Source organism: Mus musculus, chromosome 17 (assembly GCF_000001635.26).
Source record: "Mus musculus strain C57BL/6J chromosome 17, GRCm38.p6 C57BL/6J".
NCBI lineage: Eukaryota > Metazoa > Chordata > Mammalia > Rodentia > Muridae > Mus > Mus musculus.
This window is the reverse complement of record NC_000083.6, coordinates 84,673,088-84,701,064: the sequence shown is the minus strand read 5'-3', so window position 1 is coordinate 84,701,064 and position 27,977 is coordinate 84,673,088. Positions and strand designations below refer to the sequence as shown.

Here is a 27,977-nt window from a genome sequence, read left to right as displayed (position 1 = left end):
GGGAGAGTACAAACAGGACTCATCAGAAGAGGGATGGACACAGAAACCAGGTGTCTCCCATGCACAGACTGGGGAAGCTGTTAAAGCGAGTGCTGGATGAACTAGAGTATGAACACGAACACATACGCAGTTAAGACTGAGTACACACATGCACATTTGCACACGTGTTCACTCACTGCCCACTGAGAGTCCGGAAGTAGCGATGCACAGCAGCCGAGCAGACTCATTCACTTCTGGGCTCCTATCTATCTTTCCCCACTAAAAAGTCAGGTTTCTACAGAGAAGCATCCAACCCCAGGGCTGAGCTTGGAAAATTCAAGATGATCCCTGATCCTCAAATACTTTGTTTTGTTAGAGTTCCCAGTGACTGAAAGGAACATGATTAAGAAGATACATCCAGGCGGTGGTGGCGCACGCCTTTAATCCCAGCACTTGGGAGGCAGAGGCAGGCGGATTTCTGAGTTTGAGGCCAGCCTGATCTACAGAGTGAGTTCCAGCATAGCCAAGGATACACAGAGAAACCCTGTCTCGAAAAAAAGCCAAAAAAAAAAAAAAAAAAAAAAAAAAAAAGATGTAGAAGCCAACTTGAGTATTTCACGGGCTAAATCAGGGACAATCTGAGTACTCAAACTAACAATGGCAATGGATTACAGCTTGCTAAAATAAAATGGGACTCCACGAGTATATAATTTATTGCATAGGAAGAATGAACAAGCCATGGTCTCCAGGCATGGTATCCAAAAGCTTTATTAATTATGAAAAGAGGGAACCGAGGAACGTGGAGGGGTCCAGCAGACGTGCCTTCTGTCAGGCAATCAGAGTCAACAGCACGCAGCAACTGGGAGCCAACCGTGTGCCGCCTGATGGGACACACTAGGGAAAAACCAATTTCATTCCTGGATATTCTGACCCAGCCAGGATTTAACTGAGAAATGCCCCCAGATAAATCCAAATTAAAAGCTACCCTATAAAGCCAGCGGGCACTGAAGAGCTAGCTCTTCCAAACTGAAAGAAGCAATCGGAGGGTGCTTTTGACTCTGCTCTGCATGAGGGCCCTGTGGCTCTTGTGTGACATCTATGCAATGGATGGTGGCAACAGGGCTGTGTGGACTCCCTGAGGCCAGTGGATGCTGTGGAGCTGCTGCTCACACTGGGGTCTGAACACAGGATGCTGAGTCCACGGATCTGGGCAGGCCTGGGATTTTGCCTACCTCATCAGCATTCACTGACGTCATGGACCAATCAGGACCTGGAGAACCAGTGGAGAACACCTCTCCTGGCCTCAAACACTCTCCCCGCTGGTTCTTTTCATTCCAGACGAGTTTTCCTCTGGGAGCAAGCCCCTCCCAGCTCCATGCTTTGGGTCGGGGGCCCGGGGTGGGGGGCCAGGGGTGGGGGTGGGGTTCCTTGACACAGGCATGAAGCACGCAATCTGGATGTGCAGCAAGCAGCGCATCTCTGGCCACTGTGAAAGCCGATCCTGAGCCCTGGCTAGGGGGATGCAACTCTGAGGCCTGGCTGAGCTCACACAGACTCTGCAAACTGTTTCTAGAGGCATCTCGGGCCTGGCGTTTTGCTCTGTAACGCCCAAGGGTCTTTTTGATTCCATCACAAAACACTTTGTAAGCTGAGACAACTGGATTTGTCTTTGCCACCGTGTCCTCACCGAAATAACAGGATGCTGCTCACATCAGTGGGTTGCTCCAAGAATAAATGACAATAGCCACACATCATATTTTATACCGTACCCGTTGATTAAATGCTCAATTAACTCTCAGCTGTCCAACTTTGGGGGTTGGAGTCCATGAATCCACGCAGAGATAAGCGAAAAACATTTTGCTAGTTTGTTTTAGGTCGCCCTTTGTATTGGGAGTGGCTTAACAGTGTGAGAATGGTAGAAGAGAAAGTTAAACACTTTGCTATAAACCACTATCCTCTCAGGATTCCAGAAATTTCTGCATAGCCTAGCTACTCAATTCATATATAATTGGTTCCCATTCCATACTGGGTTGTTTATTTAAAGATATAAAATGCATGAGCAACGTACCTGGTTTCTCTCTCTCCCATCACAAGCCTGGGCCTGGGAGCAGAAACACCTCTCAACTGTCTTTATTCTACTGCCATCCTGTGGCTGACCTGTGCCACTGCAGCACTAAGAGGTGGCTGCTGCCTGAGAGATCTGTGTGAGCCTTGTCCCCAGTCCGGCTCCTCCTGGGGTGGCCAGCCCCGGGAAAAGGGTCCCGCCAGTGAGAGCAAGGCTGAGTATCACCAGTCTTGAATTGACTTCTGTTTGATGAGCTTCAAGGATAGATAGTACAGGAACAGGAAGCCGTAGCTGATGCCGATGACAATGAGGTAGATCGCATAGAGTGGATGCGAGTTCAGGTCCATGGCACTGATCATCTGCGGACAGACATTTGGTGAGCGCCCAAGGACGCTGTCCCCACAGTAGCACTTGAATTTAGAACTCCCAGCCTTCGCTACGTACCGTGTCTCCGAGGATGGAGAAGGTGAAGTTGCCGATTTGTGTGGTGTAAAGGTGTCCATTAAATTGAATCTGCATCAGCCCCGAGAAGCACCACCGGAGGAACGACAGCTTGGAGATCCATGCAGGCACTGAAGACAGCAAGAGCTATGTTACTTACACGGTCTCTGCTCCTCTGGAGAGAGGACTCATGCTAGCTGTGGCCGGAAGAGTCCTCTAAGGACCAAGGAGCAAAAGAGACAAGGAGTAACAGCTGTGACTGGGGACCTATGCTGAGAGGGCCAAGAACAAGGGACCTACATGTTGGATTGCTACTTACTCTGGACAGTCATTTCATTATATGCTGCATATGCCCAGCTTCACAGGATACACCACACCAGAGACCCTGGCCCTGGGGAGCACTCTGCTGGAAGAGGAGGACCCTGACCCCGGGGAGCACTCTGCTGGGAGAGGAGGACTCTGACCCTGGGGAGCATTCTGCTGGAAGAGGAGGACCCTGGCCCCAGGGAGCACTCTGTTGGGAGAGGAGAAAGCTGCAAATGTCAGATGTCAGCAAAGGCTGGCTGAGGAGAGGGTATCAAAGCCGGGAAACGGTGTATACAGAAAACAGCCTAGTGGGCTCCACAGTGAGAAGGTACTGGAAGCTTTACAAGAGCTGGGGACTGGGGGGCATTGGGAACTAGCAGCTCTGAGAGGCTTTGAACAAGAGCTTGTTCCCGAGAAAGCTTGATCTGCATAGGTGAACATTGCAAAGGCCACCGAGAGACCAGGTGGTTATGGTGGCTCTGGGTTCAACGATGAGGGAGGGGTCGGGTTGAAACTGAGGGAGCACTCAGGCCTGGCTCACTGGCGAAAGTGGTGGGGGAGTCAGGTGACCACTGGGTGTGCGTCCTGTCCCATAGCCTGCTGTGCATCTGGCAAAGGCCTGGAGAGACCTAACTGTTGCAGACTTAAGCAGCCACAGAGGCCTACAGACGCTTGGCTAAGGGGGGCGGGGGGTGGGGCAGCAGGCCTCACCTATCCACAGGTTGTCCAAGTTTATCATGAAGCCGGCAGTAAGGTAGAAGGAGTTGTAGAGGGCATTGCAGAAGAAGGAGGACATGTGGAAGGTGGGCAGCATGGCAGAGGCAGCCAGGGCCATGGTCCTGCAGCAGAAGACCACCAACCACACGAGCAGGAAGTGTAGAAGGAAGAGCTCAGGCACGGGCCGCAGGTTTGTCAGCCAGTAGATGGGCATCGCGTAGATGATGACGTAGGCACAGTGCTCCGGCAATTCTCCTAGGATCTGCAAAGCACAGCTTCACTAGGTTATGGAGCCAACACTGGCATTTGCTGTTATCTGAAGACGTTTTAAAGAGTGATAACACCTAGGATGTCAATGGTTCTTCTCGATGAGGGGGTGCCAGGGACGACCTCTGACCCTGACCTCTCACCAAGCTGCCATTGCAGGGCGTGCTCCTGAGCTGTGCTCCCTGAAGGCGGCTGGTATACGCTCTGCTACCACCCAGCCTGATGGCCACCCTGCCCGCCCAGACCTGGTGGCTGTGTGGCTTTATAAGAGTCTCATAACCTCCTGAGCCTCGTTCTGGTAACACTTGCCAGGCTGCTCAGGGACACAAGCACTCCTTGGTATCCCCTGCTTCTTCCTCTCTTAGTTCTGGCTGCCCACAAGAGTATCATTTCTGCCTCACAGCCCTGGCCTCTCTGGGGACAGTTTAATGGCTAGCAAGTCTCTGAACCTCTTCTAGAGACTGCACGGCTGAGCAGTTCCGTAAAACTCTTTCCTGCGATGTGTGCAGTGCCCTTCAGCCCTTGCTCCCAGCCCTGACCTTGGCAAAGAAATAAGGACCAGCAGTGTACAGCCCGTCTTCCAGCTCATAGTACAGCATTGACCTCTCCGAGTGACCTAAAGATGGGGGAGGAGAAGGAAATGAATGTGTGATGGTCGCCTACAGTGTTACTGATGCTGCACTGCATCTCCTGTAATGTCATTGAAAGCAGGGACATGAAGCTGGGAGTCTTACTTGGTGGCAGGATACTTGCTCACTCGTCGCAAAGCTATGGGTTCAACCCTTGGCACTGGGGGAGAAAGTGCTCTATTTTCTGAATTTGTTCACATGCTGTGCAAACCACAGGCACAGGGACACCACTGTACCCCAGATACTGCAGCTAGTTGCTGACATGCACAAACCCTGCGTGGACGAGAAACTCAAAGACCCCATAATCTGTATGGTGATATTCGTGCGCAAACTTTTCAAACGATTGCTGTACTCATTATACCATCACGATTAAATGGTTCCATAAAGCTATTGTCTCAAGGTGCTGGGGGAAGCACAGAGCTCAGAGGCACGGAATCCTCAGGGCAGCGCAGCACAGCGAGGCTGTCCCACTGCCCCGCAGTCTGGTGAGGAGGGCAGGTGACACTCACATTTGGAGACGACATCCAGGATGACATTGAAAGGAATGAGCGCCCCTATCATGAAGAGGAGGGCTGCTGTGTCCATGAAGGAGAGCTGCTTGGCCCCATGGCCGTAGTAAAGGAAGCCAATGATGAGGGACATCAGGCAGGCTTCCGACCCATGAATGAGCAGCGTGGGCAGGTCCCGGAAGTCATTGGAAATCTGACGACTGAAAGAAAGCCTCCATGTAAGGTGGCCATCCAAACAGACCAGGCTACATAAAGTATGACCAAGCCAGAGTGCTCCAATCAGAGAGGAGGCAGGGGCATGACACTTAGGGTAGGTAAATAGCTGGTCCCAGGCCTCTGCATGTGTGCATCCCCCCAGGAAGCCTGAGTGCAGCAGGCGCATGGAGCCTTCAATCACCATCTGCCCTTTCTGGGTCTGAGTGTCTGATGTGACTCTTTCCATGATACTTGCCACTGATGCAGTTTTATTCTTGTTTACAGAATAAGAGCATCAGGGGGACGCAGGAGGGCTCGGCTGGTCCTAGGGGTGCTAGCTTTTAAACAATTTCACTGCTTTGCTTTGATATCCAGAGGCATAGGAGGCAGGGATGAGAGAGAGAGAGAGAGAGAGAGAGAGAGAGAGAGAGAGAGAGGAGGAGAAGGAGGAGGAGGAGGAGGAGGAGGAGGAGGAGGAGGAGGAGGAGGAGGAAGAAGGAGGAGGAGGAGGAGGAGGAGGAAGGAGGAAGGAGGAGGAAGAAGAAGAAGGAAGGAGGAGGAAGAAGAGGAAGAGGAGGAGGGAGGGAAGGAGGAAGGGAGGAAGAGAGGGAGGGAAGGAGGGAGGGAGATTTACCGGATCAGGGTGGAAAACTGCTCTATCATCCCGGGCAGCTCAACAGCAGTCCCACAGTCAGTGTCCTGTGTGAGGGTCAGGCTGTTGGGAGCAGTATGTGAATTATGTGATCAGGCTGGGGGCGGGGGCACCACCGGAGCTTCCCATCGGTGCCCGGGCTTCCCGTACCTGACTGTGTGGGTGCTTGTGTTGAGTTCCTTTGCCTCAGCTTTCCACAGAAAGTCATCAAAGCCTTGTACTTTTTCTAGGAACAGGGCTGCAAGAGACTGTGCCTTCTCCACGGTGGCCACCTCCCGTTCTTTGCTGCGTCTGTCGATGCTGGTCAAGTCCACTGTAAGCAGAAGATACAAGGCCATAGGCAACCTGGTCCCACCCTCCGAGAAGGGACTGTGATGCAATGGTCAGAGCAGAAAGGCAGAGACCTGGTCCTTGGCTCTGGCTGATCTGACCACATATGCAGATGCCTTGAGAGGGCCACAGATCAGAAAGTAGGCAACAGCAGGGGCCCCACCACACCCCACCCATCCCACCCCACTCCCATCCCATCACTACAGAGATTTCTACAGTGGGCAGGTACCTTCAGAGCCAGATATGTCATTACAGGTAGATGCTGGCTCTAATTTCAAGTGGCCAGGGTGCTGGGCACCAGCCACATCCAGTGCTCACTGCCTATGCTAAGCTTTGCCCCAGGAGAGGCTAGGGCAGCCCACCTAACTGGAGACCAGGTTACTGGGGGAATCTGAGAAGATGCCACACCCTGCATGTGCCAGTCCCATCATGCAGCTGAGAATGGGCTCTGCCCTCCCTCCAACGCCCCCTCAGTGACAGAAAGCGCCAGGCCCAGCAGTTGCAGCCCGGGCAGTGCTACCTCCTGGAGACTCCAGGACCGTGCATGGCTCGGCTGTCCTCTCCATCGCTTTCCCTCATCTGTATGCATTGCACAATACAAGAGAAGAGGTTCGAGGGAGGGAGGGAGGGAGGAAGGGAGGGAGGGAGGGAGGGAGGGAGGGGCTATGGACCCCATAGGCTCCCCCTGTGCAGGCTGTAGCTCAAATGTTACATTTGCTGGGTGCCCTGTGTCCCACACAAGCAGCTCCTGCACCCCATATTAGTGACAGCCACCTGCCTTGGGTCTGGTAGACAAGGACTCTACCCCTACTCCCTCCAAAGGAAGACAGAAAAGAAGTCTTTGTTTCTGCCATGGTTACTTGGTTTGGGGCAGCCCTCTCAGGCTCATTCATACTTCCCCTTGTAGCCAGATTGGCGAATGTCCTCTGACCCCTTATCTGAGGACACTGACCAAAGTGTGACACATGGAAGTCAGGATGTCAACCTGAGCATGAAAGGTGGCTTGTATGGGAGTTCACTGAGGGCATGAGTTCAAAGGGCAGGGAAAGGAGCCAGGAGCTTTTCCTCCTGGGACAGCCAAGGATGCTGGGGTGACAGTGTGGGTGGAATGGACCAGAGTCAAGGCTGAGAGCCAGGCTCACCAACGGGAGCCCTGGGCCTGTTCCCACAGTTGCTCTAGAACACAGTAAGGCAGGGATGAGGTTCCTCAGCTCATCTACAAAAACAGACCTGACCTTGGCTTGATAGAGACCATGGAGGTTAGCACTTGGCTATCCTAGGAAGCTTCTGGGGTTCCTGGTCACCTAGAGGACCGGCTATTGCTTCTGCTTTCCTAGGTTCCAGTACACTGGCCACTTGTTCAGCATCTGGTCTACTCTTCAGCACTCTTGATGGGTGTTTCATATGCAGGTGTCCTGAAAAGACCACTGTTCCCCATGAATGAAGTGGTTCACGGTGTTCTTCATGAAAGAGTGAGTACCTGGGACACCACCCCCCCCCCAAAAAAAGCTAAGGCAGTGACCTACCTATCCAGCAATCTATATTAAGAGACTCATTGGCCCTGTCCTGGGCCCTCTACCTATGCTACCTGCCTCTGAGGAGCACAAAGGCACACACACACGCGCACACACACACACACACACACACACACACACACACACACACTCTTACAGCCTTCATAAAGACCACACATGGATCCAAGATCTCCTGGATTACGTACCTGCTCACCCATCTGCAGTCTTCTACCCCTTCCTGTCCTGTCCAGAAGACTGCAGTACTAGTGCCTTGCATTCGACCCTGGCAAACTGACCAGTTTCCCGTTTTGCATGCTACCAGTTGGTCCTAGCTCGATCTCTCATCTGGGCATGCATAACAGGGACCCCCCTAGATCTTTCCAGTAAGGATTTTGTGCTTGTTTTTGTTTTCTTTTGTTTGGAGGGGGCGTCAGCAAATGTCTGTGCACCAGGTTCCAGGTCCTTGCCTTTACCACTCACCGTAGAAGTCCGCAGGGTTGCTATAGCGAGGACAAGGGTGGCCAATGGATGTGAAGTACTGCACCATTTGCTGCGCCGCCCCCAGGTAGATAGGGGTGCCAGATGTCATCAGAAGGACCAGGTCAAATAGCCTGAAGATGTCAGAGCGAGGCTGGTGGAGGGAGATGAGCACCAGCCTGTTGCCCTTGGCCAGGCGGGACAAGGTTGTCACCAGATTGTGGGCTGTGAAGCTGTCGAGGCCAGAAGTGGGTTCATCCAGAATGAGGATTCCTGGGGATATTGCACAGGGAGTCCAATGACCACGCTGCCGCTGCCGGACAGGTTGTAGGCTCAGGTTTTCACCCCTCAGGTTCCCAGGCCTCACCTGGGTTCCACAGGAGCTGCACCCCAATGCTCACTCGTCGGCGCTCACCCCCGGACACCCCACGTACATACGTGTTGCCCACTCTGGTGTTGGCGCACTGCCGCAGCCGCAGCTCGGCGATTACGTCTTCCACCTGAGGACAGGCGGAGCGTTAAGGGCATCCAGGGGCTGCACAAACTCTTTCACTTAATGCAAAGGAAGGCTTCTGCAGTATATTTTCCAGCAGCATTGTTTGGCGACCCCCACTCTGCTCCCTCCGCCCCCCCTGCCCCCCCCCCCCGTGTCCCCAGGTTCTGAGCAGATTCGCCCTGAAGAGCACACATTGTGGACTGGGAATCAGACCAGATAATTGGCTCCCCACTCACACGAAGCACCAGGAAAACCTTACACAAACAAACACACACACTTATCACCCACTTGACAAGGTGGGGGCGGGGGGCGCGGGCGGGGAAGGGAACCCCTGGGGCTAAGCGCATTGGCTTGTAGGGTGGGTTGGTTTAACTACCCAGCTAGACTGGGTCTTCTGGCAAACCAAGGAATTCTCAGACACCAGGGACACCAACCAGCCAACTGGTTACCCGTTTGTCACGCTGGGCCTGGGAGAAGGTCCTGGGCAGGCGCATCTGGGCAATGAAAGCCAGGGTCTCTCTGACGGTCAGGTTGGGCAGCAGTTGGTCATGCTGCCGCACATGCGCAACGCACTTCCTCACCAGCTGAGGCGTACTGGGTTGCCCATTTATCCAAATTTGTCCTGATTTCATCTTGCCACCGTGGCCTCTGCCTGTGATCACGTCGAGTAGTGAGGCTCTCCCGCAGCCTGCAAATCCAGAGATATCCCTGAGGGCAGAGTTTCTGCCGGGCTTGCCCCCAACTACTTCCTCCTTCCCTGCCCACTCGCGAAGCGCCGGAACTGCTCTTCAGAAGCCACCAAATTCCAGGGAAACCAACACTGTTCTTAGATTTGGGTGGGACAGTCCAGCAGGTGCACGGTCCGGCTTTTTTTCCTAAGGCCATCTTGAGTGATTGGGGACACACTGATAAAGAGGTTTCAGATAGGAGACGCTGTAGTCCTTACTGCTACAAGCCTGCTGCTGTCCCTCTCCCACCACTAACCAACGGCTTTCTCCCAAGTTGGTGCTAATTACACTACAAAGTGTAGTAGCTATTTCTTTGGCTGAAAACACTTGGCCAGCGTCTCATTCATCATTGGGCTCGGAAGTGGCTTTGTGGGAATGACTAATTTGGAGCATTCATAGTCTGTCTTTGAAGAACTCAGAACTACAATTTAGCTATTTGGTGGTGACACTAGCCTTTAATCCCAGCCAGCATTCAGGAGGCAGAGGTAGGGGGAACCTTTGAGTTGGAGGCCAGCGTGGTCTACAGAGTGAGTTCCAGGATGGCAAGGGCTACAAAGAAAAACCCTATCTCAAAAAACAAACAAACAAACAAACAAACAAACCAAACCAACCAACCAACCAAAACGAACCAACCAAAAACAAAACAAAACCCAAACCCAAAAAAAACAAACCAACCAAACAAAAAAAAACTTAAAACCTATTTTGAGAAAAATAATTGGCTTCCAAATATCTATACCCTTCTCTCATTTTTAAAATCAGTGTCTTTTTTTCTTCTGCCTTGCAAACAAGGATTATCCCGTTATCCACTCCTGAACACCAATTCATGCCTATCGATGCAGAGAAGCGAGCATTGAATCTCCTTTCCAAAAGCACGCCTGTAATGAATATTTTTTTTGTTGTTTTGTGACAGGGTCTCACTACCCAACCCTGGCTGCCCTGGAACTCACCATATAGACCAGGCTGGCTCACATGCAACTGAGGTTGCCCTGTCCCCTGTCCCTGTCTCCCAAGTACTGGGATTAAAGGTGGGCACCACCATACCTGGCTCACCTATAACCAGTTTAACTGTGGATGTGAACCCGCCTCATGCTTGGAGAACACCCTCCCGTGTTCCAAGATGGAGACAAAAGTCTGTTTGAGTCTCCCAGCAAGGTGTTGGTTTCCCACTCTGTAGGGTTTGTGGAATTAATAGCTTTTTTCCCCCTTTTGTAAACAAGGCAAATGCCTATAGACAGTCTGTGACAAATTCTCCTTGCTATATGTCACATGCTGCCTGCCATGTCCACAAACCCAAGGACCTTCATATATAATCCCCTTGTTTACAATCCAGGGCTGCCTGCTAGGCATGAGAGAGAGAGAGACAGAGAGAGACCTCAGCCCTGTGCCTGTTCGGCCTCAGACACTGACTTTGCGAGTGCTGGAAACTGTGCCAGCCCTACAGGCACCAGGCATCCCCAGTCAGAGGGCAGGGAGATCACATTTCCTAAACAAAACTGTGGCCAAAAGCTAGAGGCAGACTGCCTAGCAAAGAGCGCCTGGTGCATTTGGGCAAATGCTCTCTGAAGAGCCATGGCACCCAAGAGCCTTGCAATGTGGCCACCGTCTCCTCACCAGGAATTTCATTAGCTTCGAAATCCTTGTGTATGGCCGATTCTACAGAACAAGCTAAATGCTTGGAGCAGATGTTTTAGAATAATTTTTTAAATTATTATAATGGCTACTATGCATATTCATATTCTCCCTGTGTGATAGTATTTAAAGGAATCAACATCACAGGACGTATGATGACTAAATCTCTCTAAAAAAGCTTCAAAATTTTCAGTCAAGTAATCTTGAAGCCAAGCAAAGCTAAGCCCGAACCTGGGCGTTAGTCAGTGTAGACCCTGCTCTGCCTCTCGGAACTTCACTCTCTTAAAAGTCGGGGTGCTGCTGGCCAGGGGGCCGGATGGATACTTATTCAACAGTATTCGGCATCATGGCTGAGGAATGGTTCCTAGGTCTCCGGGGTGCCCAGAAAAGACAGATCCAACAAGACAAGCTATCAGACATTATTAGTCCAAATATCCTTTGCCTGTTTAGATCAGCATCACGGGGTCAGGGCCAGGGACTGAATGAGTATGCATGTTGTTTCAGTTACAAAGTACGTTTACATTTTGTAGCTTATTTGCTCTTTGGTTAGACAGTAAACAAGTCTATCAGAAGAGTGTAAAAGTTTGGAACAGATGTTCAAAGTGTTGGGCAATTTTCCCTTCTGGAAATGATTAACTAAAAAGTATAAAGTTCTCTAATCTTGCATAAAGGAATCCCGGGATTCATAATGAGATGTCAGTGTAAGATCTGCGCTAGGTAAATTCCTGCCCTTAGGAGTCTCACTCAACTCTTTTGGAGTTAGTGTTCTCACCTGTCAAGTGTGTGTGTGCATGTTCTCACAAAGAACGTTCTAGAAATATGGAGGACTAGATAAATGATTTAAAAATCTTCTCCCTAAAATGCTTCCAGACAGGAAGGGTATGAGGTAGGGTCCAATATGGGAAACCAACCCCGTTCTCCAAGCCCCTCTCATCTGCAAGGTTCTGTAATTTCAGATTTGACCTGTGACAGCGACTGCCTGAGACACTTCAAGGATCTACCTCTTGGCAGGCGGTTGAAGGTTATGCTAGGACTGTGAAGGGGGCAGTGGCAGCTCGGCCCTGCCGAGTCATTGTCTGACCATGACCTGACTTGGGTTGAGCAGGCACCCGTGGTTGGGGGAAGTCTCTGAAAAGAACGTCACGTTCTAAAGCTGCTTGTGTATCGTCTTAGTCCAGTGTGAACTGTAGGCACGCACGATAGCCAAAGCTGCAGGTGGACTAGACTCTCACTCAGGGGCACAACAACAGCAACATCTAAGAGTTGGTGGGTGAGGGAGGGGGCATTTGAACCCAGGTCTATCTGACTGAGAACCTGTGCTCTAAGCCATTTTACCATATTACTTTCTTAGTCCAGGGTTCTGCATGCAAGATTCATGGCTGAAGGCTGTTCTGAATCGTAGGGGAGAAAAGCCATTGTCCCCTGACAGCCTCTGTTGGTACCTGAGCTCCCTATGATGGCCAGCATCTGTCCACTCCTCACTTTGAAGCTTAGATTTCGGATGCCCAGCTCACAGGAGTCTTGGCTGCTATGAGACCTCCAGGGTATCTTGAACTGAGCCAGCTGCTCAAACCAAGGCACCTGAGAGGCGATGTCCACCTGTGGGGAGAGGTTAGCGAGCCCTTGGGAAACTGAACCATTCAGAGGGCTTCAGCAGCGTCTACTGCATTTTGTATAACTCCTCTCACAGGAGACACCCCGATCGATACTGATGCATAAGAGATCTTGAGGCATCCCACACCACAGTCCTACCAAACATGGCAGCGAGACCCCACCATCCTGTTCAAGTCTAGAGCTGAGAGGGTGGGTGGCCAGAAAGCATGTGAAATATCAGGAAAAAAAAAAGCCAGCAAGTGTTTACCAGCTGCAAGCCATTACAATAATCACGTTATATCATTATCCATCTACTGTTCATTGCAAGCATATGGTGTGGGTACTATTGTCTGTTTTACTGAGCAGTTCAAAGCAGTTAAGGAATTCTCTCAAGCTTATACTGTTTACAGTGCGTGGCAGAGCAGAGAGAGGTTACAAAGCGGCTCGTTCCTTTGTTTAGACTCAGAGGCACAAGAAGGCTGGCTTGGGACTCTGAAGTTCACCATCCCACTTGGGCAGCATGTGGTCTGCCCCTGGGGAAATGGGGAATGGGGAATCATTGCATTCTGACAAAGGCATTCTGGGGGCCCTTCCTGGGTGCCTTCACATTCTACATGTTTTATGGGCAATGGGACAACATATTTTATAAAAAATAGACCATAAGTAGGTACATAAATAGATAGATAGATAGATAGATAGATAGATGATAGACAGATAGGTAGATAGATGATAGATAGATAGATGATAGATAGATAGATAGATAGATAGATAGATGATAGATGGATGCTAGATAATAGATAGATGGTAGATGGATGGATAGATAGATGTTAGATGATATATAGATGATAGATGGATGAATAGATGTTAGATAATAGATGATAGATGGATGCATAGATAGATGTTAGATAATAGATGATAGATGGATGCATAGATGTTAGATAGATGACAGATAGATGATAATAGATCTAAGTGAATGAAATCTCAACAAACTGTCATTTACTTAAGAGCATATTGTTAATTTCCTAGTTTTGATAATTACTATGTAGTTTGCAAGATGTGGACTTCAAGGGAAGCCAGGCAAAAAGTGTGTCTCCACAAACACTGTGTGTTTGCTATGTGTGTTTTCTACAGGTATGTACATGCACATTTGTGTGTGAATGCACCTTGCACATGTGTGTTGAGAGCCCAGCGGTAAATGGCACTTTCTACTTTACTTTTGAGACCTGGTCTCTTGCTGAACCTGTAACTCACAGATTCGGCCAGGCTGAATGACATGAAGGATCCTCTAGACTCTAGGATCACAGACTTGTGCCACCCAGGCCAGATTGTCTTCTGTGGGTTCTGGAAATCTGAGCTCAGGCACTTTACTGAGTGAGCTGTCTCCCCAGCCCCTTTGATATCTGTCATCTAATACAGATATATAATACGTTCATATATGTCATACATTGTATAGCTACATCATATGTATGTATATATAAACACATATATTTTATGTATATGATATATATATAATATTACAAACATAAAAATATATGTGCATAAATGTACACACACTATATCTATATCTAGAGAAGGATTTCAAATTTTAAAGTTATGAGTACCGACATCCCCACAGGCCTTCACAGTGAACACTAGCATCCTCACGAGGGGTTCTACCCTTTTCCAAACCTCTAGCTGCAGATAGGGCTTGCGCCCAGGACAGTCTGAACTTCACCCTTGGGATTAGAGAACCTACAGAGTGGGCTCACCCTTCCTTCTCCTGAACATTTTGTTAGCTGCCCACCCTTCTCCCCTGAACCCAGGCACGTGCCCCTACCTGGTAGGTGAGATCTCTGACCTCCAGAGTGTTGGACTGACCACTGTAGGTGAAGTACAGACTGTTGTCACTTTCCGAGGAGAACAAGCTGTCCTGGAGGCCCTGCTGGGAGACATGTAGTCAATGTGTAAGGGTCACATGCAGAGAGCGCCTTCCCCGGTTCTCATTTCTTTGTGTTGGAAACCATCAGATTCTTCTCTCCGGGTCTTTTGCTTTGAAAGTAAAATTTTTATTTTATTTTGTGTGTATGACTGTTTGCCTGCATGCATGTGCGTGCGCCACACACATACCTGGCACCCTCAGAGGTCAAAAGAGGTCACTGGGTCCTCTGGACCTGGAGTTATGGGTGGTTGTGAACCATCTGTGTGTGATGGGAATGGGGTCCAGGTATTCTCAGGTGCTTTTAATGTTTGAGCATCACCCCAGCTCCATTCTCTGATCTTTACTAAAAAATAATAATAGCAATGGCTTAAACTATGGTCACCCCGCTGTGCTTCAGAACACTAGAATTTATGTCTCCCATCTCATTTTGATGCCCAGGATCTGACTGCCAACCATCCCCTACCCTGTAATATAATTCATCTCTCTGAAGTAGGAATATATTGGAGATATCTTTTGGGGTGTGTGTGTGTGTGTGTGTGTGTGTGTGTGTGTGTGTTGGGGAATCAAATCCATAGCATCAAATATACTAGGCCAATCATGATACTGACAGAACCATAGCAACACATCCGGGGTCCCTGGGGTTTCTTGTTTTCAAATCAATTATCTTTAGGAGAGATCTTAGTTACTTGCATGGGCTAGGAATTTGTTCCTAGACACTTGTACTGATACAAAGTTTCTTCCATTGGCTTCAGGAGTGGAGGGGCTACTGAGGGAGGAAAGCTCTCAGGTTACTGCGCTAATGTGAAGACCTGGGGGGGGGGGGGTTAGACAGACAGAGAGGACAGAGTGGAAGACAGGGATGCAGTTGATTAGTGCCCAGGTCGCCACTCTGACTCACTCAAACCCACTGACCCCGTCCACACGGAGAGTCTGGGTTTCCAGGAGCCTCACAGTCAACTCAGCTTCTGAAAGGAAAAAAAAAATATATCCTGTCTGGCTTGTGGATGACTTCTGTTCCATTTTAAAATATTTTCCTTGGCACCCAGGAAGGATTCCTGAGGTTTTGACAAATTCTCTCTATTTTTCAAACCCTTAAATATCTATTCGGCTGACACATTAATCAGCACGACTGTCAGAACATCATTTGAATCTGTGACAGGTGACACCCTAAAAAAGTGAAAGCGGGTTTATTTGTAGGTAACTAGTGTGGCTCCTGCTGGGCTACAATGTAACGTCTCCTTGTATTAACTTCTGGTTACATTCCTGAGTCAGAAGCACAGACACATGGGAAAATCCAGAGGGCACAAAAAGGGAGAAATGTGCAGAAAACAGTGGTGCCTGGTGGGGACATATATGGTAAGTCTTTGGCCCAAGGCACATACCTGGCCCTCTGTTGACCCCTGCAGACACCATCTCATCTGCCTCTGCTTAGAGTCCAGGCTTTCCTATCCCTGTCTGCAGTGCGAGGAGCTGTAGACCATGGGTCCTGGCGCCCTGGTACTCAGTGCCAGAATTCCCTGTGAGATAGCCCTGATCTCCTCCCTCCTTCCAGGCCATCACTGAGTATGGGTAGTGCCGGTCTCTGTGAAGACCTGACTCGAATATGAGTAGAAAGACGGTGTGGCCGCTATGTGAGTTCTTTGTAGAGTGAGATGCTGGGTGGGCAGAGGAGGAGATGGATGGCCACGGCATGGAGCAGAAGCCAGCCAGCTCCGCAAGAAATGCTCAGTTTTCTAAATTTGCATACAGAGATGAGAGGCTGGAAACCACTGGGCAGTTTTTAGCTTGACTGACAGCTTTTAAGAACGGAGGCACAGGGCATATCAGTGTCATTGTCTCCCCCCCACCCCAAGCCCTGCAGTTGTCAGTGGCGGGCCATCACAGGGCACCTACAACAGTGGGACCTCACAGAAGGAACTTGTAGGTGGCAGGACCTAGGCACACTTTTGAATATAGAATTCTGACAGCTCATTGCCTTTTTAGCTGTAATCTGAAGGGCAAAAGCCCCCACACCCACCACTGATTTTATATCCTACTCAGGAAGGGAGCATCAAAGACGTAGAAGGAGTTATTTCCCCATAGACGTCTGCCTCATGGGGATTCTGACAGCAGAGTTGCCTGTTGCTGTGGTAGTAGGATTGGTCAATCTCAGGCAATCCTGTCTCCCCTAGAACAGGGGACTGAGGCGTCCCTGTTGAATGTGGCCATCCTGTTCTGGTCTTTGTCTCCAGAAAAGTGGGCCGGGTGTAGAAGCTGGGGGGAGGGGGAGGTCGTCTTTGCTCTGTCTTCCCATACTGCCTTCTGCTTCAAATCCTGCCCACAACTCGAGTCAAAGGCCATTTATCAAGCAAATGTTTCTCCGGTTAATGAGGAAGGAGGCCTAGGAGCTCCACTTCCTGGCCACCTCGCTGCTCTCTGTCCACTCTGCCTCCCTCCCAGACCATAAGACTGCAAGCACACAATTCTGACGCTCCCAAACAAGCGATCACTATCACAGCCAGTGTATTTGTAAACTGCCTGAAACCAATGTGTAGCCATAGAAATATTTTCTTGTAATAAGAGAAAAAAATAAATCGTGGGCTGGGGGAATGGCTCAGTTGTAGAACACTTGGTTCAACCTCCTGTTACACACAGGGGGGGGGGAGAAGTGGGGGGGCAGAGGAGGAGGAAGGAAGAAGGAAGAGGGAAGAGGAGAAAGAGGAAAGTGGCCCTCAGAGGGATTTATGACCTGACTTCCCAGCCGTGAGCCCTGCCCTTTCAGTGAGGTTTCTCTAAGCAGAGCCTCAACTCTACAAGGTAGCGAGATGCCTCAACCCCTCCTTGGCATTTGTTCCTGACACCTGCCCTTTCTCTCTGTCTCTCTGTCTATTGGTCTGTCTGTCCCTGCAGCTTCTCAGCCTCACACAGAGACCTTTAGGCTTCCCCCTGGCCTTCTCTTTCCTCTGGTTCTCACCAAACAATGCCAAGGACTAACTTACTACATAAGTATGGCAAGCGTAGCGATCTGTTGTTACCTCCCCGCTGTCTCTTGACTACCACTGAGATTCTTGGTCTGACAGTCACATGGGTCAACGCTCTGTGATGGAATGTCATTTGGAAAACATCAATCCCGGTCATTCACAGGAGCGTGCTGTCGTGGGGAAGTGACCTCAGAGGTCTCCTGGCTCCTGAGACTGTTCCCCTCAGACCATCAACACTGAGGAGACAGGGCCCTGCCGCCCCATTTCCATTCTACTTGAAGTCCAGGTGGTACATTAGGACTAATCCTGTGGTAGGAAAGAAAAGTCAGTCTGACACTGCCTCCCCCCTGGCAGAGCTCACTCACCGAAGCATCCTGAAGTACAGTCCCATTCCACAGCTGGGTCTCTTCTTTGGTTTTCTCAGCCATGACCAGTGCTGTTTGTGCCCTTTGTGTGGCCTCCCCTGCTGTTGGGCTCTCTCTGTCTTTGCTCCTTAGAGCTGGGGCACCTGAGCCCTCCTCTGTGCCAGCCTTTCTCCCAGCATTCCTCTCTGGCAAACACTCCTATAAACACACCGTGTGTTCTGCCTATTGTCGAGATAAGGACACTCTGGCTAAAGGTACATCAGATAATGGCATCGTTGGCCAAATTGGTGAACTGTTATCTCACGAGGATTCCAGGGCTGGGTAGGATCGGACAGGGCACTCCCATTGGCTCCTCAGTTAAAGCTGCCCTGGAGCCGGACAGGCCACTAGAAAATTCACTTGCATTTGCTTCCTGCTAGCCATGGGTGAGCTGCCCTTTCTGAGTCCAGAGGGAGCCAGAGGGCCTCACATCAACAGAGGGTCTCTGAGCTCCCTGGAGCAAGGTTCGGTCACGGGCACAGAGGCTCGGCACAGCTTAGGTGTCCTGCATGTGTCCTACAGCGTCAGGTAAGGGGACCTCCACAGCAAAAAGCTAGGCTCTCTGATTGCCTTTTCTGAATGGGTGGGTGGGCCTGTGGGCTTTGGGTTGTCTGTCCAGCAGATCAGGGTGAAAGTGGACAGTCTGTAACAACAGTGAGTCGTTCCTCCTCCTCCTCCTGCGCAGGGCAGAGCCTGGACATTAAAACATGCCCTGCCTGAAGCCGCTTGCTGCTTCTCACTGATTTCTGCTCTCCCCTTCCTTGACTCGCCCACCACCTGTCCTGTGTAGATGGAGAAGGCTCGGAGAGTGGGGGTGCTGGGGGCACAAAATGGAATGAACACTGCTGAAGGAATGCAGGGTTCACTTCAAGAAGAAAGCAGTGTGCAGGTGTACCATCTCCCAGTCAGAGACCCAGTAATCAGAGCAGCTAATGGGAGGCATGCTCCTTGGGTGGTGGCCAACTTGTCATTATACCTCCAAGGACAACAGAGTGGTACATAAGGCTAAAACAGAGTTGTCAACCTGTCCAGGGGCAACTGGGATGGGGTAGGGCTGGGAGCAGGGGTCTGGCACCTTCCAGGACCCTACTCTGCCTTTGCCCTTGTGGGATTTCCTTTAAAGCAACCGTGTCGGGCCTTGGTGGAACATCAAATCATGCCAGCAGAAGTGGGACAGGCAAATCCTCAAAGATGTCTCCTTGTACATCGAGAGTGGCCAGATTATGTGCATCTTAGGCAGCTCAGGTAAGTGCCTGGGGGGGCCGGGGCTCCTGTACTTCTAAGGCAGGCTCTGGGAGGCTTTGGCTCTGTCTAAGCACAATGTTTAAGAAGTAAGTTTAAGTTGTAGAGAGGCAGCCATGCATTTGGCATTTGAATACAATCTGGTGACTTGTCTGGCTGCCAATAGAACCTAGTACCAAAGTGAAATCTTGAGGAAAATCCCTGGAAAGAGTGGAAAGTCCTGCCTAACACGTAAGTGCCTTCTTTGCTTGTTTGATTGACTGTGATGCTAGAGAGCAAACCCAGAGCCTTGGGCATGCTCAGTAAACCTTCTGCCCCAGCACCCCAGCCCCAAATGTATTTCCCTCCCTTCCTCCTTCCCTTCCTTTCCCTTCCTCCCTTCTCTCCCTTTTTTTCTTTCTTCCTTCTATATTTCTTTCTTTTCTTTCCTTCCTTTCTTCCTTTCTTCCTTTCTTTTCTTTTGTTTCTTTGTTTCTTTCTTTCTTTCTTCCTTACTTTCTTTCTCACTTTGCATTCTGCTCACTGACCTTCTCCTGGCCACCCCTCCTGATTGTTTGATTGACTGTGGTGCAGGGAGGCCTAGGAGAGCTAAGAGCCCAGGTCAGTTGACTCTGTTGGTCTTCCTGTGGAGTTCCTTCGAAGGCCCCCAATTCTACTTTCAACTGATATTCCCACATCTGGAAAGTTTTTGTCAAGGAGTTGTTAGGCAGGACTTAACTTCTATTCCTGACCCTACTTGTCTTTTCATTATGATGGTCATCAGACACACAGTTGAGAACAGATACCACTAAAAAAGACCTCATGTTAATATAGTCTCACCGAGCACACCAAGCACACCAGGCTTTCTTTGGGCCTCTCTCTTCAGGAGTTAAGCATCACACACACTGCGCTGAGCCCACCTGTGTGTATTCCCCGTGTCTCACTATTCTTTCCAGGTGAGATTTTAACCTTTGAATGTGACTTCCATGTTTGTTTTGTGTTCTTCCACTAACTGTCATTATCCTCTGAGGGGTTTCCTCCTCTGCCCCTGCAAAACCTATAGCTGTAAATTTTCCTATCTGCAGCAGCTGGGGAGGGGTACACTGGCCCAGAAGAGGGGCTCTGGGTAGCATGCCGCAGTGTTCGCAACACTGGGTTATTCTGAATGCCTCTGCTTAAGGATTCTGGCATATTCGACTCACAGACCGTTCTTGACTGAGCAGCCCCTTGTAAACTGTCAGCATTTAACTGTCCCCTTGCCTTGTGCTCTCTTAGAAACAGGCAGTGTAAGGCTGTGGGGAGAGTCAGGTATGACACTGTTGGGTGTAGCTGAGAGTGAGTCCCAAAGCTCTGTGACAGGAGCTTGTCCTTCCTGTGGAAATGAGAGGCCTGGTGCTCTAGGGAGGATGAAGGGCCACGGGGTGTAGCCCTCTGAATGTAGCTCATGCAGTGTCCAAAGTGGTTCTCACCAGAGAAAGTTGCTATGAAAGAAGGGCTGACACGTGGGTCCCTCTGGCTTCTGTCTCATCATGCCGCAGCTCGGAACCTGTTGACTCACAATGACACCTACCGTGGTGCCATGCAGCCAGAAGGCCAGACACATGAGGCTAGCCCATTTGAATGTTAAGTCTCCAAGACTGTGGGTCAACACACACAGACCACACACACACCACAGACACACACACACACACAGATAGACAGACTGATAGACACACACAGATAGACAGATATACACACACACACAGATACACAAACTGACACACACTGAGATAGACAGACTAACAGACACATACACAGATAGAGACAGACAGACAGACAGACACACACACACACACACACATACTCTCTCTTCTATGATTTCTCTGCCTTGAGCGTCTAGTCTCGGGAGTTTTCCTATAGCAATACAAAACAGATTTCTAGCCTCAGATTAAATCCATGAGCATTCATCCAAGCACAGCTATATGACAATAGATGAAGAATAAATGAAATAATAACAGCAACAGTTAATTTGCTAATTAGTCTAATTAGGTTACTGTAAGAAAAGAATCATGGTGGAAAGAATCACTAGGTGACTTATGAGCAAGAGTGTGGATTCCTCAGACTTCAAGAGACTGACAGCCAAGACCAAAGGCCTGACAGAGCTGTCTGTGGTGAGGGCTGGGTACTAGCTGTTTGTCAATGTGGGCAAAACACTTGGCATAAATGGTTTAAAGAAGGAGAGATGTGTTTTGGCTCACGCTTTCTAAGAGTTCAGCCCATCACAGTGAGAGGCAAGCAGGACGCTTATATCATGATGGATGATAAGCTGAGAGAGGAGTCAGGAAGGGTGGGAACAAGATACACCAGAGGAACACCCCTGAGGAGCACCCCTGAGGAGCACTACAGTGATCTACTTCTTCCAGCTAGTCACCCCCTCCTAAAGTTCCCCAGGAGCACCCCCTAGGAGCACCCCTGAGGAGCACTACAGTGATCTACTTCTTCCAGCTAGTCACCCCCTCCTAAAGTTCCCAGAATCTCCACAAGTAGTACCAGCAACTGGGGATCTAGGAGGCTGAGGGTGGGGGGTGAGGGGGGTGGGGGGCATTTTATATTCAAGTTACAGCAGCTGGCTTTTCCAGAAGTGGTATTTTCTAGCTCTAATCTCAAATAATGGAAGGGTTGTGGGATTTCTCCCAAGTCTCTTACATTTTTAGTTAATTAATTAAATTACTTTGTGTGTGTATATGTGCAGGGGCTTGTGTTTGTGAAGGCCTGCAATCAACCTAGGTGTCTTTTTTGTGCTTGTATTTTGTTTGTGGGTAGATGTGTGTGTGTGTGTGTGTGTGTGGTTTTTTGTTTTGTTTCCTTTCCTCTTCTTTCTTTCTTTCTTTCTTTCTTTCTTTCTTTCTTTCTTTCTTTCTTTCTTTCTCTCTTTCTTTCTCTCTCTCTCTCTTTCTCTCTCTCTTTCTTTCTTTCTTTCTTTCTTTCTTTCTTTCTTTCTTTCTTTCTTTCTTTCTTTCCAGCCCTGGCTGGTCTGGAAGTTGCTATGTAGACCCAACCTGCTCTCAAACTCAGAGCTCTGCCTGTTTCTGCCTCCAGATTTCTGGGCTTAAAGTTATGTGCCACCACTATTGGCTTCCCATCTTGTTTTCTGAGACAAGGTCTATGAGTTAGTTCTACCTGGAACTTACTGATTCGTCGAGGCTGCTGGGAAGCCAGCGAGCCCTAGAGACCCTCCTGTTTCTGCCTCTGTGGTGCCAGGATTACAAGTGTCACTATGCTGGCTTTGTTTACTGGGGTTTTAACGCTCATCTTCACGCTTGGACAATGAACAGTTTTCCAACTGAACCATCTTCCTGACCCTCAGGCTCTTTCCTAAGTACACTAACTCCAGTTGTGAGGGCAATGTCTTATCAGCTTCCAATATACTTCGTAATTCTGCTTCAGTCACCTTGTGTGTGACTAAGGATCTACCTCCTACGCTGCCAGACTTATGTAGTAAGTTAGTCCTTGGCGTTGTTTGGTGAGAACCAGAGGAAAGAGAAGGCTAGGGGGAAGCCTAAAGGTCTCTGTGTGAGGCTGAGAAGCTGCAGGGACAGACAGACCAACAGACAGAGAGACAGAGAGAAAGGGCAGGTGTCAGGAACAAATGCCAAGGAGGGGTTGAGGCATCTCGCTACCTTGTAGAGTTGAGGCTCTGCTTAGAGAAACCTCACTGAAAGGGCAGGGCTCACGGCTGGGAAATCAGGTCATAAATCCCTCTGAGGGCCACTTTCCTCTTTCTCCTCTTCCTTCTTCCTTCTTCCTTCCTCTGCTCCCCTCCTCTCCCCCCACCTCTCTGTGTGTAACAGGAGGTTGAACCAAGTGTTCTACAACTGAGCCATTCCCCCAGCCCACGATTTATTTTTCTCTTATTACAAGAAAATATTTCTATGCCTACACGTTGGTTTCAGGCAGTTTACAAATACACTGACTGTGATAATGAGCCTTTTCTGCAGTGAGGCAGTTGAGCTAACACCCATAAATACAGGTGGGGAGACGACAACTGCTAAAGTTTCTCCACATGAACTACACTCTTAATGTCACTGGAAAACAATTGCAAACAGCCTCCACAATATGCGTGGGCAGAAGAGCCACGGAGTGAGTCTCGTGAACAGCGAAGTGTAATAAACAGCGTATTATCAACATTTACAGGTTACAAACCACCACTGAAGACATCTGGAAGCCCATTCCTTTAAAGGAGGCTCTTGTTCCCCTTTCTGCTCCACACTGCCCGAACATGCGTGCTAACTCCGAGTTCTGTCAGACATGGTTTAGACACAATGGTCGTTGCTGTAGGGACTTATCTTTGGACCCCTCATAGCAAAAGCAGTTTCTACAAAACTCTTGGATGGGAGATCTTCTGTCTGGCCCTGTGTGAGCGGCTCAGTCTGGCAGAATTCCCTTGCTCTCGAAGGTGGTTCAGAGCCTCCTGCCTGTGTCCTTGTTAGTAAGTCTGGTTAGCTAGCAGGAATCACCAGGAAAAGTCTGTCCTGTCTCCAGGGGTTCTGGAACCCAGGCTAACCTGTGTATGATGTGACCTTGGGGAAACAAAACAAAACAGAGATGCATGTTCCTCTGTCACCTCAAGGTTCAGGCAGTTGCTTTTCTAGAACTCTGCAGGAGCATTTGGGGTAGTAACTGGCTAGCTGTAGCCAAGGCTCTTGGTACAGGCTGAGGTTGCTTTCCCCAAAGGCTGCTAAGCCAGTGTCCCTCACACTCTAATACTCATGGGAACTTGTTAAAAATCAGAGTCACATTCAATAGGTCTGTGAGTCTCCGTTTCAGGGTCTCAGACCACGAGTCAGAAGAGTCAGAAGGCTCTAGCAAGGCCATCTAGATTCATGCAGAGCTGGACAGGCTTAGGGGATCACAAAAAGGAATTTATGTCCTAGGCACCAGATGCTTCCAACAGCCCTCCCTGGGATCTCTCTCTTTCTCTCTCTCACACACACACGTTTTTTTTGTTTGTTTGTTTTGTTTTGTTTTGTTTGTTTTTCTGTTTGTTTTTTTGTTTGGTTGGTTGGTTTTTTTTTTTTTTTTTTTTTTTTTGATAGGGCTTCTCTGTGTAGCCTTGGCTGTCCAAGAACTCACTCTGTAGACCAGGCTGGCTTCACACTCACAGAGATCCACCTGCCTCTGCCTCCCTAGCGCTGGGATTCAGACCCTGGGCCACCACTTCCCAGCAACCTGCATTTTTCTCAACCCAAAATTCCCCCACTATTTATTTATGCATGTGTGTATGTGCACGGGCAAATGCATGCCATGGTGTATGTGGAAAGTCAGAGGACAATTTTTGATAATTCAGGATCTCCTTTCACCTCTGGGACTGAAATAAGGTCCTCAGGTTTGGCTGCAAGCACCCTGCCATCTGAGCCCTCTTTTATACATTTTATCTAAATACAAAACTTCTTCAGACCTGGGTTCCAGTTCTGTCATTACCAAGGGCAAGAGAACTGCTTTCCTGTCACCAAATCCATGTGGTGTTTGGCCTCTTTACTAGGCGTGTCCCAGTTCATTCAGAGGATAAACTGGAAAGATTTATTTAGACCCTGGGATTTTGACCAGGGGCCATGGTGCAGTCAGGGTCCCATTGAAACACAAAAGGTCTGGAGAAGTGCCCCCATTCTCACCGTGCAGAGGCTCCTCCAGGGCCTTCTCTTGTCGCCCCCTAGGCTCAGGGAAGACCACGCTGCTGGACGCCATCTCCGGGAGGCTGCGGCGCACTGGGACCCTGGAAGGGGAGGTGTTTGTGAATGGCTGCGAGCTGCGCAGGGACCAGTTCCAAGACTGCTTCTCCTACGTCCTGCAGGTGGGCGTGTCCCTGGCCCTAGCCTGCCCGGGCTCTGGCCCCTAGCCCCGGGATTTCGACGACCCTGATGTCCCCTTTCCTGCAGAGCGACGTTTTTCTGAGCAGCCTCACTGTGCGCGAGACGTTGCGATACACAGCGATGCTGGCCCTCTGCCGCAGCTCCGCGGACTTCTACAACAAGAAGGTACTTGAAAGTTAAAGCTGAGTGAAGGCCAGTTCCCCAAGGGACAAGACCAGGTGCCTCACCAGCTCCTCCTCTGGCCACCCCTGGTCCCCTGGTCCTCCTGGTTTTTTGTTTCGGGTTTTTTTTTGTTTGTTTGTTTTTTTAATCTTTGCTTCACGCTTGTATTCACCTCTACCTCTGCCATCCTAAGCGGCAGCTACATGAGCTGTCTGAAGATCTGAAACGTGACCACTCCAATCCAAGTCTGGTTATGCCTCTGGTTTAGTCCTTCCATCACGTGGCTTTAGGGGATCCAATTCAGGTGGTCGGTGCTGTTACCCGCTTATCTATCTTGTCTTTAACGGGGCTTCATGCATGCAAAGGAGACTAAGTTTCTTCCATTAAGGAAGAAACTATGGAGTCATTTTTCATCTAGGTTTGATTGTTGGCCACACCCATTTTGCAAGTAGCTGTAAATAAATTCACCTTGATCTTAGTTAGAAACATTGCTTCCTTCAGTCTGAACTATGAAGGCCTGGGAAACTTGGGAAAAAAATAGCACCAGGCAGGGCTGTCACCTGCAACAGGAACAGCTCCCTAGGAAGTAGGTGGGCGTCTTACCGAGCTCTTGGGAAAGTGAGCAGACTGCTTATACTTAAGAATCCTGGACAGCTGAGGGAGGCAGTTGGCGGGAGGTGCCCAGCCCCCACAGAGCGATGCCTCAGCCATCTATCTCTCCCACTAAGGTTACCCAGAGAGCTCAGGGGTGTTACATGGGTCCTGTCTCTGGTGCCTTCTCTGGCTGGCATTCAGCAGGCTTGTACAAATACAGTATCTCACTGATATTAATATTATCTCACTGATATCTAATATTAGCTGGGGGAGGGAACTTCATCTCCACCCCATGGGGAAAACCCACACCCTCTGACTCCATGCTTTCTTGAGAACCATACAGTCTGAGAGGAGGACATGTATACTCTCCTGGGAGGTGGTTGTGCAGAAACATGTTCACGTGGCTTGGTGGGTCTAGCCGGGCGACAGAGGAAGAGACAAGCCATGTAGTCCCTCTGCAGCTGTCTCTCTGCTTGCTTTAGTAATTTCTTTAAATCTAAAATGATAGGAGAAAGTTTTTTGAGAAGGGAGCTGGAGAGATGGCTCTGTAGATAAGTGGCTAAGAGCACTGGCTGTTTCTTCAGAGGACCAAGCAGGGTTCCATTCAGAGCACCCACGAGTCAGGCAAAGCTCCGTTCTGGGATCCTTCCATCTGACTCTAAGAGGAGACTCTGTGTTTTTTTTCCAGATCAGATCTTACTGGCTTTCTGATAGCCTCGTTTCTCCTTCGCATCGTCTGTAGGCCAGGGCTTCATTTACGCTGGTGACTCTGGCTGCTCTTCCCTGGAACTCTGCTCCAAAAGCTACTACATCTCTTTGCCTGCAGTCATATTGCGGCTCTTTTTCGAAGAAATGTGCCCGTTTCTTTCTTTCTTTCTTTCTCTCTCTCTCTCTTTTTTTTTTTTTCATTTTGAAAGGGACACAATCTCATTAAAGGCAGCTAGGAACAAATTCTTGGCTATATTATTTCATTCCTGCCCCTGCTTCCCCCAGGGCTTCCTGCAGACTCAGGGATCGAGGAAGGAGAGAGGTAGAGATTTCCCAAAGGTCTCTGGGGGCTGCAGTAAACCGAAGCAGTGGAGGGAGAAAGGGCAGCCTTCTTAGCAAGCCAGTGAGCACTGTTTTGGAATGTTATGGTGTGGAGAGTCGGAATAAGAAGCGGACTGCAGGGAGCCGCAGGGTAGGAGAATGGAGAGGATTGGTGGGGAATTAGAAGCCTGGACAAGCACAGAGCTGCGGATTATATGTTGGGGACTCTTTGAAGTTTCCCGGAGAGATTTGAGTAAAGATTAGAATGGCTTTTAATTACTTTTGGAGGTTGGATTATATTCCTTTGATGTAAAACCACATTGTGATTGGCCACTTGAGCCTCCAGGACTTACTTCGTTACAAAGGGGATAAGGGGGCCACTTCAAACCAAATTGTTTTTTTTTAAAGCACAGAAAATGTTTATGATAATAAAATTTCAAAACCCAAATACTTAACATAATCTATGTCATAATGATGCCTTTGGGACATTTTTCTGTTGCAAGAATAAGCAATTTTTTTTTTTGTCTCCCAGGGACTTAAAACTTTTATTTAAATCTGACCGGTGTATTATGTATTAAACTAAGGTGGATTTTACTAATGGACTTTTCTCCCCAGGGTATGGTGGGTCTGAAAGTAGCCCTTGTACTTTAGAGCAGTGTTATCTCTCTGGGGCCATCACAGCCCAGAAACTGAAGTGTCAGCCATAGATACAGGTGGCAGCCCTGGGGTATTGTGTCTCTTACAGGTAGAGGCAGTCATGACAGAGCTGAGCCTGAGCCACGTGGCGGACCAAATGATTGGCAGCTATAATTTTGGGGGAATTTCCAGTGGCGAGCGGCGCCGAGTTTCCATCGCAGCCCAACTCCTTCAGGACCCCAGTAAGTGGGACACAAACCGGTCACCAGATGCTAAAGGGGTCCTTGTGCGCTTGAGGCTCTGTCCTCACAGTTCCCAGGTAAAAATGATTTGTATAGGATTGGGATTCCCCAGGGTTTCGAAAATTCGAGATCCCAATGTTAGAAAGTGTCATGTAGTTCATTTCCTGGTGAGGGTTTGTAATTGGGAGACAGTCCCTTAACTTATCACAGGTCAGCTTTACAGAAACGTGAAAGTGATACATGCGCAACTGAACTGTGACCGTTGATCCTCTCTCAGACTAATGATAAATGGTAGCACATCCCCTCATGATGCTAGGTAGCAGCAGTGAGCCCGTGAGAGGAAATGACTGGCCCTGCAGTGCACTGTTACCCAGCTAAGATGCTCGGTAGGTTGGGTGTATTAAATGCACCTTCAGCTTATGGTTGCCATGGTTA

At 49.4% G+C, this 27,977-nt stretch overlaps 2 protein-coding genes across 5 annotated transcripts in view; one reads left to right on the top strand and one right to left on the bottom strand.

The window, feature by feature from the left end:
* Nucleotides 1-731: 731 nt before the first annotated feature.
* On the bottom strand, nucleotides 732-24,763 carry Abcg8 (ATP binding cassette subfamily G member 8). Of its 4 annotated transcripts, NR_104382.1 has the most exons (14): nucleotides 17,771-17,944; nucleotides 14,344-14,445; nucleotides 12,377-12,533; nucleotides 9,027-9,265; nucleotides 8,449-8,581; nucleotides 8,085-8,354; nucleotides 5,911-6,073; nucleotides 5,743-5,823; nucleotides 4,914-5,113; nucleotides 4,315-4,391; nucleotides 3,503-3,770; nucleotides 2,489-2,616; nucleotides 1,841-2,403; nucleotides 732-1,207 (listed from the first exon to the last, which is right to left on the bottom strand). NR_104382.1 is itself a non-coding variant. In NM_026180.3 (13 exons), the coding sequence occupies exons 1-13, from the start codon at nucleotides 17,831-17,833 to the stop codon at nucleotides 2,266-2,268; spliced, it is 2,022 nt and encodes a 673-aa protein (NP_080456.1). In that variant the 5' UTR covers nucleotides 17,834-17,944; the 3' UTR covers nucleotides 732-2,265. The 4 variants fall into 4 exon arrangements, 3 of the variants coding, with proteins under 3 accessions (NP_080456.1, NP_001334347.1, NP_001272934.1); NM_026180.3 differs by having other exon boundaries at nucleotides 732-2,403; nucleotides 14,344-14,448; NM_001347418.1 differs by having other exon boundaries at nucleotides 732-2,403.
* Abcg5 (ATP binding cassette subfamily G member 5) overlaps nucleotides 18,054-27,977 on the top strand; it is a 24,838-nt gene continuing 14,914 nt past the window's right edge. Inside the window, exons 1-5 of the mRNA NM_031884.2 lie at nucleotides 18,054-18,337; nucleotides 18,933-19,054; nucleotides 24,724-24,860; nucleotides 24,946-25,044; nucleotides 27,410-27,542. Coding sequence (NP_114090.1) covers nucleotides 18,192-18,337; nucleotides 18,933-19,054; nucleotides 24,724-24,860; nucleotides 24,946-25,044; nucleotides 27,410-27,542 — 637 coding nt within the window. The 5' untranslated portion in view covers nucleotides 18,054-18,191. The remainder of the gene's footprint in view (nucleotides 18,338-18,932; nucleotides 19,055-24,723; nucleotides 24,861-24,945; nucleotides 25,045-27,409; nucleotides 27,543-27,977) is intronic.

Bases quoted from the DNA above. Each gene is read 5' to 3' on its own strand.
- Abcg8 (NM_026180.3), bottom strand. From the start codon at position 17,833: ATGGCTGAGAAAACCAAAGAAGAGACCCAGCTGTGGAATGGGACTGTA. The intron at 14,449-17,770 runs GTGAGTGAGCTC...CATGTCTCCCAG, and splicing joins CTGTACTTCAGGATGCTTCG to CAGGGCCTCCAGGACAGCTT. The intron at 12,534-14,343 runs GTAGGGGCACGT...CTCTCCCCACAG, and splicing joins TCAGAGATCTCACCTACCAG to GTGGACATCGCCTCTCAGGT.